The 11,959-nt window shown below is 27.3% G+C and overlaps 2 protein-coding genes across 2 annotated transcripts; both read left to right on the forward strand.

Moving 5' to 3' along the window:
• Nucleotides 1-241: 241 nt before the first annotated feature.
• On the forward strand, nucleotides 242-923 carry LOC113368035 (nucleotide exchange factor SIL1-like). The gene is made up of 2 exons (XM_026609598.1): nucleotides 242-418; nucleotides 718-923. The coding sequence occupies exons 1-2, from the start codon at nucleotides 283-285 to the stop codon at nucleotides 921-923; spliced, it is 342 nt and encodes a 113-aa protein (XP_026465383.1). The 5' UTR covers nucleotides 242-282.
• A 17-nt stretch (nucleotides 924-940) lies between these two features.
• LOC113367442 lies at nucleotides 941-11,256 on the forward strand. The gene is made up of 13 exons (XM_026609051.1): nucleotides 941-1,507; nucleotides 3,059-3,218; nucleotides 3,286-3,352; nucleotides 3,420-3,520; nucleotides 3,580-3,890; nucleotides 4,537-4,726; nucleotides 5,182-5,253; nucleotides 5,670-5,730; nucleotides 5,896-6,160; nucleotides 6,361-6,493; nucleotides 8,539-8,634; nucleotides 9,114-9,247; nucleotides 10,983-11,256. Exons 1-13 carry the CDS (start codon nucleotides 941-943, stop codon nucleotides 11,091-11,093), a joined length of 2,268 nt encoding a protein of 755 aa, XP_026464836.1. The 3' UTR covers nucleotides 11,094-11,256.
• The last annotated feature ends 703 nt before the right edge of the window (nucleotides 11,257-11,959 follow it).

Consider the following 11,959-nt stretch of genomic DNA (forward strand, 5'->3'; position numbering starts at 1 on the left):
CTGCAAGGGATTCGAATATGTACAAAACAGTCAATTTGATATCATGAAAATTAGATTGTTAGAAAATAATGAGGGCTAGCATTTTTAAAAAAAAACGGGGGGTGCAGTACAAAAAGGTTGGTACCACTGAGCACTTTCATATAGGACGTAGTTCTTGCGTTCTTGCTTCGTGATTGGTCCACGTGCCGCCGGTTGACGTGTAAACTGTCAAACACAACTGTCACTCAGTAAATCTGAAATCAGTACTGCTTTATAAATATTGTTTCAATTGAATGTCGATTAATGTATAGATTTTGTATGTTAAAAAGTAAAATGAAGTGTTTTCTGATACTCCTGTTTTGTGGAATAACACTCGGAAAAGATGCAACAAACTCTTCTACGTTCATTGCTACGAATGAATGGCAAGTTGTAAAAGAAGGTTAGGAATAATTCAAATGTATATATTATGTTCAATATAGACTTATTCAATATTTTATTTATTATACATATATATATATATATATATATATACATATTATATATATATATATATATATATATATATATATGTGTGTGTGTTTCCCAATATAAAGCTCACATAAATCCGAATAACAATAGAATTCTTGTGCTTGTATTTCTAAAAAATCATTTAATATTTATTATTGTATTCATTTTTTTTAAATTTGATACTTCTCATGCTGCTACAGAATGATTTTCTAAAAGCATATTTATTTAAAGGCCAAGTGATTCCACAAGGTTTGCATATTCGAATAAACCTCAGTACAGGATTAAAGGAAGCAAAACTACTTGTTGAGAATAAATCAAATGCTTTATCAATCACCAAAAATGAAAATATTGAGAATGAATCTAAATTTAATAACCAAGAATTGAAAGAAGCTTTGCAGAATATAAAAAATGAGAATCCATCACACGATGATAAATAAAACAGAAATTTCGAACAATGGAAGAACTGAAAGACCTAATGAAAAATAACAATGTACAGGTTAAAACTGAGTCAGAAATTATTATTAAATTACTTCAGGAGTATAAAGATTTAGAAGTTATAACAGATGTAAACATCGATAAAGCTTTGTCAATACTTCAAGATCTGGAATATCTTGTTCATAAATTTGATAATGGACTGGAGTTCTTAAAGCATGGAGGTATAGAGTTAATCGTAATACCAAATTTGGACAATATCACAGATGAAATCACCATGCAAACACTGGAACTTGTAGCAGCTTGTATGCAAAACAATAAAAAAGTTCAACAGTTAATTTTTGAATATGGAATAGGAGAAAAAATCTTGAAACTTGTAGAACATGGTTCAAATGGCATTAAAAATAAAGCATTATATACTTTAGGTTGTCTTGTAAGAGATTTTCCGCATGCGCAACAAAAACTTGTAATCGAAGTCGGCAGTTCAATTTTAAGAAAAGTTCTGAATGATTTTGATGAACATGATATGAAAGTAAAGCTGCGGTTAATCACTTTATTACAAGATTTAAGCGATGAGAATGCTTCTTCTGTAAATCTAGCTGATTTATTAAAGACAGTTGACTATTGCAGAAATATTGAACAGCTTATTGTTAACAGTAAAAATTATTTTTTGGGAAACCATGACAATATTGAAAAATTGTTAAAAGCTCTGGATGGATCTCGGAATTTTTGTCAAAATAAAATGCCACTTACAAATTCATTTAAAAGTTCTTTGCATGACTTATCAATCTTTTATTCAAATCTAGCTGATGAAGAAAAAACAGATAGCGATCATAATGAAGGTTATTTTACTGAAATATCAAATTTAATTGATTCTTTAGCAAATAATTTTAAAATCAGTGAAAAGCAGGAACTTTAACATTTTTAGATTTTGTTCTTTAATCACTTTTAATAGCAATATCCATGCTATTTGTATATAATAGTAAAATTTGAAACAAAACTGTGATACTAAATAATTTTATCATTTAATAAAAACGTGAACAACGAATAGATAAGGTTGCTCATTTATGAAGTCATTTAAATGTTGTAGGTATATAAATATTGTTTATTATATAATAGTGTAAAATGAATTATAAATATTCATATAATTAATTACTAGTTTAGTTCATATAATTAATTATTGTGAATGCATTTTTTCATTTGGATTACTTCATAATAAAGTTACAATTTATGTAAATAATGTTTTCTACCTATTTTAAAAAATCTAGAAAGGGCACGAAGATTGTGCAATACTTATATGAGGCTATTTCATGTAATAGATTCAAGACCACTCCGATTCAACCTTTAATCAAATTTGTTGAAATGAATTTTATCGACTAATATCTTCTTACCCTCTTTATATTATCAAATTATAGTTTTGCATTTCGGTCTAGCTGAGCAAGACCAAGGGTGAAATTTGAGTGAAATTATGAAATTGAGACTTAATTTTTTTTTCAGAAAATAATATATTTTATTTATATGATCTAAATGCAATGTACAAATGTGTATATCAATTTGATTTATACACAACTAAAGTTGAGATAATTATATGTATGTGTATATATATATATAATATGTATATATATAAATATATATATATATATATATATATATATATATATATATATATAGATTTGTTGACGTTGATACATATTTGAACTATTTTGCAGCCTAATGGTCAAATTAGAAGAATGTTAATAAGACAAATGAATTAAACGTTTTGAAACTTAATGTGTGTCACCATTCAGTAATCAAACCAGGAAAAATACAAAAACATAAAATGTATTAAAAACACTATAATTGTGCTACATAATTAATAGATATTTAATATACATCAAAGAATAAAACAAAGATTTATAAATATTATACTATTTAAATATTATACTTAGACAGTGTACAAATCCTCAAGGAAATTGTTTCCTACTAAAATATTTTAAAAATAATTGAATTCTAAATTTGTTGAAATTTCGCGCCATTGAAAATTCATAGCTTAACATTTAGGTTGCCAACCAATGAAAAAGGAGTTGCCAGATGCCTATAATTGCGCAATATTTGTACAGATGCACCAACAGTATAAGCATAAGTATTGTTTATATGTTAGTTCTTTTTTGATATACCTGCATTTTCACTGTGTTGTTGGCGATACGTTTTATTTTCCATTACATTTGACAGACTTGCAATTCGGGTCACTCACGAATTGCTAAGTTTTTCATTTATTTTCGCTGGTCGTTCTTCAAAAAATTATAGTCTTCGTGTTTTAGGTAAGTTAAAGATTTACTTGAGAGCTTTTGTTATACAAAAGATAATAATTGATTTGTTTTATTACAGGATTTAAACACACGGCAAGACATATTGTAGAACGCCAGCGAATTTGGGTTATAGTTCACTCATCAAAGTAAGCGTATCCAACAAACAAAAGTAATCTCAAATTAAGCGATTTAAAAATAATATCTGTATTTTAGAATGGCTAACATCACAAAAAATCGTAAAAACATCGAGCCACCACGGCCTTTGAAATCAGCTCAAAAATCTACTATGAGCACACAGGATAATCAAGTGACAGGTAATGGTATGCAAGTCATTCTAGTACTATTTATTCTAATGCTATTTATTTTTCATTAGATGAATATCTTATATCATTTGCTGAAACACTATCGAACACTATATTAACGAATCCTACGGATCAAAGTTCACTTTGTGAGTTGATGTGGCTGAGTAATCAACTAAAGTTGCGTGGCCCCATATTAGAAGTGAATTATGGAGATTCTCTGGATAAAATATTTTTTATGTTTCGAAACGTATTACAATTCGATAATCTGAATTATAATATTCGCTTGCCTTTATTGCAATTGGTAGAATTAAGAGCAAACCGATGGAAATGTACAGATGGAGTTAATTCTTATTATCGGCCTAAAGTTTCAAAAATTCAAGAGGTAAGATGTATTATTAGTAGTCATAATCCATTTTATAGCTTCTGTCAAAGTAGTCACATTTTTACTAATGAGTTTCAAAAACCTGGTGTATGTAATTCTTTTTATTATTTAATGAATGCTATAATATATTATACATTATGTTTTACCCTATTGTCATAAAATATTGTTATATGACACGAATTAATCTATTTTTAACCTACTGACACAACACAATAGTTGGAAGTTTTCAAGTTTTTAGATATAAATTATTCTATGTAAATCTTCTATATTTTTCTGAAAATATAACTAAAGTAAATAAAATTTATAGTTTCACCTAATATTTTGTTTGAAGTACAATTTTAGCTGAAAGTGCATGTTAAATGACGAACTTGTTTATACTACTAATTTATATAATACGAATGTCCAAGAAACATAAGCATAGATAAGAGAAATAAATTAAATATAGAAAGATTCATTAAATGATTTTAAGTGCCTCTAAACAGATTGTAAAATTTTATTAATGCTTTATCTTTTGCTACTGTAATTACCTATATCTAATCAAATAATTTAAATGTGACATTCTGCTTAAGTTAAATCAGGAATTTAATATTTATGCTTATTGTTATAGTTATTAATATTTATTAAAATATATATCTGTTTAATTCAGACATCACCTATAGAGCCAGTAATTCTCAGTACTTCACCAGAACCATTTAGCAATATAGCTCCTGGTCAGCAATTATTAGAACAAGGTGAAGTAGTACGAGCTTCTGGAAAATATAATAAACCCACAAAGATACAGGGCAAGAATTATTTTAAAGATGAAGTTGTAATAAGAAATGCAGATTCGGGAAAAGGTAAATTGATTTATATTAAATGTTTTGTTTTAACTTCATTTTTATCTACAAATTCTCATTATAATTTTTGATGAATTATCATCATAATTATTATTAATTTATTTGATTACAATTAGTTTTTTTTTATGCATATGGGGTATTATATAATCTGACAATAAGCAAATTATGTGACATGATATAAAATAGAAAGTATTTATAAAATTGTTTGTGCTATTTTCTCAAGGTGCCACATAGTTTCTATAATTGTTTGTAGGCTTGTATTCTATTAGTTACGATCTGTTTATCTATCCTTGGATATTTTTGTTTAATTATTTCTATTTACTATTTGTCCTTGTTACTATATTTTACTTGGGTATATTTCTCTAATTAAGAAGCTGTTGTTTTATTTGATGAAAGATATATTCGAAATTATATAACTTACGAATAATGAATTTAGTGTGTGAATTATTTTGTAGTAATGGGAATCAAAGGGAGAAGAGTCCATATGATTGAAGAATTAAGTGAGACGATAATTTCCTTTCAAAGAGGTAATTTTGATGTGGTGTTAACGCAAGGAATTCAGCATTTACTAATTGCTTGTTTTAATTAATTATATTTTATGTAACATTTATTTTCATCTGTATATTTTCATATATTTATTACATTTTTGAATAAATGTAATTGAGGATTATAATATAGTTTTGCAATGACATTAATACTTGCATCTTATTTAAATAGGTTTATTATTTGGTTTAAACGTTTGTAATCAACTACTATTCTTAAAACATCATATCATTTAATTGCATGTGGTGGTAGTTAATTTTATGATGAGTCATAATAAAAAAATAAAAATAGAAGCAGATTTGATGGGAATGAGCAGAATGCCAGCGCTAACATTAACTGTTATTCTTAAATATTTCCTTTTTTATAATTCTAAATAAGAAATTGTGCAATTCTTTTGCAGTTAATCCAGGAGCGAAAGAAAGACTAGTCCAGATTACAGGACCATCAGAGGAAAAAATTAAGTGAGTTGTTATAATATATATATATATATATATATATATATATATATATTATATATATATATATATATATATAACTATATTAATTTCAATAATATTTATATCTTCTGCTGGGTTTGAATAAATATATATTTTTTTTAAGAATGTAGTTAATTACAATTTTTGTAGCTATGGCAAGCAATTGATAGAAGAAACGATTCGCCGCAATGCATCTCCTGTCCGATCACCTGAATGTATTGCACTACTTGGAGGCGGTGATTATGAACCTGATCCGGATGTAAGAAATTCCATTATGGCTAATCAGGATGACAATACTTATGAATATTCACGAAATCGTTCTGCTAGTGAATGTGCACCTGAGGAATTTAAATACTCTGTTATTATCGGAAATGAAGTTATCAAAATCACAGGAACATGTCTCAATTATGTTACTGTAAGTTTTTTTTTTTTTTTGATAAATCAGGAAAAATATGTGAATATGATAAAAGTATAAAAGTAATAGCCTTACTAGGAAAGTAGTAGTTGATGTTCAGATAGATTTTAATACTATTTTTTTTTTTGACATTTTTTTTATTTTAATCTGTTATTTATAAAAATCAATCATAATGAATACAAATGTATTTTATATTATAGGCTGCCAAATTAGAGCTGGATAAATTCTTTTCTAATACATATTTTGAAACTGCAAATAAAAATAATGTAGAAAATGGCGAAGTTTTCCTTACTGCCAAATCTGATATGATAGATGAAATTACTGATGGCTTTGGTAAGTTTTCTTATATACATTTTTTTTCTGATAATGTTTATGTTAATGAATGGAAATTCAGGGGTCTAAATTCAAAAATTATTACTAGTTGTAAGTAGCATTTTATTTCAACACAACTTGCATGAACTTCCTGTTATGTATACATTATCAACTTAATCAATGAAAATTGAGATTCAACTATTTACATGAAATATTTATAAACAAATAATTAATAGGATTTCCAATTAATGTCTTTTAAACATAATTACAATACATGCAGTTGTTAAATTAAGTTATTTAGCATATTTTTTTTAATTTATTTTGTGTTATAAAAGTGTATTTTATCAAAGTGTGGTCGTCAACTGTAATCAATAAGTACGACGAAACGCCATAGAACTTACATATGCCATAGATTCTGATTAGAATCGCTAAAGCTCACTGCGAAATTTTATACTTCGATGAATTTTTATAACTCAACCACTTATTGTAGGTCTACAATATTTGAATGTTATTTCAGACTACAAAATTCATTGATTTACCAAAAGTCTTGTTTTATCAAGATTATTATAAAAAGAAATTCCACATTACGAAGAAACGGCCCGGTCGATCTTTACCAAAAACTAATAATCGCGTTTTCCAGCTTATATCTTCTTTCGAAATCTTTTGAATTTAATCAATCAGGCTCGGCTGATTGTGATAAACGTTAATCCTTATTCATCTGCATTGAATGGTTTTGAAATTTTTTAAATCAGTCTAGCCGTTTTGGGAAAACGCAATTCAGTTTATATAATTTTTATAAATATTAGACAATGTTACAATATTTATAATAATCTATTTGAAAACATTTCAAATTCCTACAGTAAGCTCAGTTCCAGCAATTTGCCTTAAGGCACGATGCCATACACCACTAGTTTTTCATTTTGTTTTGTTGGAAATAAATGTACTCACGTTAGTTTTCTCTGTATTTATTATTTTGTTTTCCGTTAGCCACGGTGTATGGGACTTTAAATCACCGTTTATTTTTTGTTCCAGTTAGGATGTTAATATGAATCAAATATAATAGTGGTTCTAGAACAGTTCCTTGTGGTATTCCGCTTGTTAAGGCGCGAAGCTTAAAAAGTGACTTCGACGTCTAACTGGGTGTTGTCGATTTATTTATCCTAACCACTACACTTTTAAATTTGTTCTATAATTGAACTCTTGGTGTGATCGGTGATTATTTAAATAAAATGCGACGTTTGATATTAATATGTTTATTATAAAAAAATATGATGAATATAATGGCATCAAATGTTTGGTGTTTCTATACTGAGCTCTAAACTTATACTAAATAAAAATTATTAAAAATTAACATTAACAATATTAGCCCCGCCCGTAAGAGGCTGGTTACATTAATTTATAAATCTGAGGGGAATGATTTCTTAGACTTATTTCAAGTCATTTTGCAGACACATAAAAAACCATCGACGCGGATGTAGACGGTCCAGACACATAAATTAAGCTCAAAAATTAAAATATCTTATATTACTAGCATTTGTACTTTAAAGTGTGAAAGACATGCAGACGACGGTCCGCGTGGCCTGGCGACTGTCCATCGTATCGGAATACGAGACGATGCGACATCCTTACAAAAAAAAAAACAGTTCAGGTTACCTCCATTGGGAATCCTTAACACCGCTTTTAACCATTTTCTTATCGGATTTTTTTTTTTGAAACATAGACATCTCCTTGGTGAAGTTAAAAAGTGAAAGTTAGTTTTTTACCTCGATATATTTTTGATTTTGCAAAGATATTTCATAATTTAGTTGAAGCAAGAATCTCGTGGTTAAAATCATGTCGATACTCTAGATCAGCGGTCGGGAAACTTTTTAATCATTACCCCGAAATATTTTTGTCTAAGATGACATTACCCCCATGGCGAAGAGAGATTTCCTACATACGGACAACTCTGGAGCGAATACAGTAATTTACCACATTTTTCCGACCACTGCTCTAGATAACTAGAACTAAATTGTAATATCATTTTTATTGATTGACTTATTAATCAATTTTAATTTTTTATGTAGGAAATGGATTCTCTATTTCCGAAGAAGCGCCAAGCAAACCCATTGAAAGAAGAAAATATTTTCATAGGAAGTCCTCGGAGTTTAAGGACTATCCAGGTGAATAAATTACTTTTAAGTGAATAATTTGATTGCACTATAACTGTTTACAAAATATATAATATTTGATAATCTCATACAATATCTCTTGTGATGAAAATTATTGTACAGTCGGAAATAGGCTATATTATGGACGTTATGTGTATAAAATATATGAATTAAAGTTGAAATTAATGACAAATCTATTTTAATACATTACATTAGGCGTTGAATTTTCATGATATTTTAAAATGTATTTATACCATTTTTTTATTCTACTTTGTAGAATTCTAGTTATTTGATCAAATGTGTAAAATCTGTATAGTTGCTGGACTAAATATGATGATTTTCAATATTATGATTTGAAGCACTTTGAAGTTTATAATTCTCAGTTATGTAGTTTGCATATGTTTCAATTATTACCTCGTTATTTTTCTTTGTGATCAGTATAAATGTTACCTTCTTCAAGAGTTATTTTATAATATAATTTGTTGTTACAGAACCAAGTGTCAATAATGGACTCCATAAATATAGTCATGAGACTTTAGTAAATCTTTCCAAAACTCCTCTCTCTCGAATTGCGCCTAAAAGTTTAGATGTGATGTCTCAAAACAATATTAATCGCGCAACTAAGGTAAATGTAGAAGAATTGTTAAGAAAAACTGCCTACACCTTTGAAAATAACAACTATATTATTTCGCATTCAAATAACAATCAATACTAATATGGATCAAGGAAACTCTAGACTATTTTATTTTAATCGACAAGAAGAGTGAACAGCACATACTAATTTATCATTATCCGCTTCATTTTTAACACAATTTTAAATTGAACTATCATTGATCATACTCTAACATAAAAATATTACATTTCTCAAATAACGAAGCAAAAGACTTTTTTTTAGTCTTGTATAATATATATTTTGTCAACAAAAACTTATTACATTAACTGTGATCTTGGCAAATTCATAGTTGTTATTTTGTTAATAGAAAATGAGTTCACGTTAAATTTAATATTTGTCATAATATTTCAATGAATGATTATTGAAAATGAAAAATATTTTCAAACAACTATTTCTATTTAACGAGATTTTAACAACCGACTTGTATTATAACTAAAATGCCAAAAGTTAAAATTGTAACCAAATAGTTATGAACTGTGATAGTTATATATAGAAGATTATATATTGTTTTATTAGTGTATTTATTGGTTCAATATTTTTCTTGAAAAACTAGAATGCTGTTATCAAATTAAATTTGACTAACAAATCAATTTTCTATTCAAGGATTATATTGTTGCAATCAATCACTATAAAATCTAATATTTTCATATTCAAAATTGTTGGATATATATTTTCTGTTTCAAATGTTTATATTGTTTAAAATTGTTATTGATTTAAATGTATTGTAACTTATAAGATTAGTGATAAATACCCAAAGATATTAAAAGATGGATGTGATATTTTCATAGCTTGTATGATCTCAGTTTCACTTTTTATTTTATTTGCTTTGAAGAATTGTGCATCAATAAATTTTTACAACCAAACTAATCCTTTTATTCATTATCATAATTAATTAGATTTGCTTCATTATTTTAACACTATTACATGTACTAATGTTGTGCTATTATTAACAATATTCTTATTAGCATGTAACCTGTAAATAATATATGAAAAAACTAATTTGTGAATGTTTATTATTAAGTTTTAGAATTCTTATTTGTTTGTTTGTAGTAAAGTATTTTTGTTAATAATATTAAGGATAAAGTAAATAATATTGAAGATGTGCAAAAATGCCAAATCTGTATGAAAAGATGTTGTACGAGGTGGAAGTTTTCCAACCCTTTTGCAGACTATATTGGCTTTTAAAACGTTAAGTCTTAACTCAAATGTTAACTCTTTTGCTTCGAGGCATAATAATAGTAATAATAAATGATAGTCTGCCGGAAGGCAGGTCCATGGTGTGAGATCCACCACAAATAAATGACTCTCTTACCCTTCAACCCATTACCACTATTCTCCCTCCCCATGTTTTTACTTCATGTATTTTTCTTTCCAAAGTTCTGCTTCCATGCTTCTTGATCCTGTGCTTCGGCTTTCAGTTCCCTCTATTTTCTCTTCTCGCGTAAGTCGTCAATCGTCTGCATTTTTCTTCTTCCCAATTCTTTTGTTCCTTCTATTTTACCCTCGATAAAATAGAAATTTAGATACAGAGTAATAAATATTGAAGCAACGGTTGACCGATACACTGAATGTCGTCTAAAGGCGACACTCGTACAAACAGGTCGTCAGGCTAATGTCGCCTAGAGGCGACACTCGTAGCTAAGGGGTTAAACTTATTGTAATTATTATTTTTTCAATAAAATTTCAGACTGGTGAAACCTTTGATGCGGCTGCTTACTTCGCACAGGAGAAAGATTGCCCTCAAACTACAGTGATCAGTGCTTCAGATGTTAAAGCAGAATCTCCTGATCCAGAATAAATATATTTATGTATTGCTGAAGGGCAGTATTTTATATATATAATATTAGCCAGCAATATACATTAAGTCGTTGGATGATTTTTAGTAGAATTAAAAATCATTCTTAGCAACATATGAATGAAACATCTATTTTTAGATTTACATGTTATACAACTCGGAAATATATGAAACAATGGGTCATAAAACTTTACAAAGCTTGAGTGAGTTTTTTGTACTCATTCAGAATTTATAAATATTACCTGTAGACAATGTTATTGAATTTTATTTTTTGTCTAAATTATAGTAATTTTTTTTTCTTAATCAAAAAATAATTATATATTCATTGATTCTAAATAAGGTTTAAATAATAATGATCTTGTTTTATATTTCTCAGGTTGCTGAAATAATTAAAATACTCCACTCTAGTTTATTAAAGATATTTTCGTACATTACTTCACAAAATTGAAAATATTTTAGGTAATTTTATGATGACTTTACCATTAAATTTTACTCAATGTACAATATATTAAACTTAAAAAGACTGCCTGAAACCTAAAACAACTATACACATATATAATGTAAAAATAACACGGTATAGTTCACTTTATAGGAAATTAATATTTATATAAAAATAATTACACTTGTGTAGCTATATCGGAGGTAACTAAACCAAACTAAATATAAGTGCTGTGCTTTATATAATTATAAACAATATTTGTTTATTAACACAAGTCTGGTGCATATACATACTTTTCTGTAGTATAAATTTTATATTTTGGGGAAATCTATGTGTAGCACTTTTATAGTATTTGTTTTTTCTGTGTTTATATATTTTATTTATATATTTTATTATAATAATTTATCGAATATTAAAATATTTATTTATC

Source organism: Ctenocephalides felis, unplaced genomic scaffold (genome assembly GCF_003426905.1).
Source record: "Ctenocephalides felis isolate EL2017-DRISC unplaced genomic scaffold, ASM342690v1 CF-g0.4_SCAFFOLD_01170, whole genome shotgun sequence".
NCBI classification, from domain to species: Eukaryota; Metazoa; Arthropoda; class Insecta; order Siphonaptera; family Pulicidae; genus Ctenocephalides; species Ctenocephalides felis.

Coding starts and splice junctions, on each gene's coding strand:
- LOC113367442 (XM_026609051.1), top strand. CDS start 941: ATGGAAGAACTGAAAGACCTAATGAAAAATAACAATGTACAGGTTAAA. Junction 8,635..9,113: donor GGAGTTTAAGGACTATCCAG/GTGAATAAATTA, acceptor TTGTTGTTACAG/AACCAAGTGTCAATAATGGA. Junction 9,248..10,982: donor ATATTAATCGCGCAACTAAG/GTAAATGTAGAA, acceptor ATAAAATTTCAG/ACTGGTGAAACCTTTGATGC.
- LOC113368035 (XM_026609598.1), top strand. CDS start 283: ATGTATAGATTTTGTATGTTAAAAAGTAAAATGAAGTGTTTTCTGATA. Junction 419..717: donor ATGGCAAGTTGTAAAAGAAG/GTTAGGAATAAT, acceptor ATTTATTTAAAG/GCCAAGTGATTCCACAAGGT.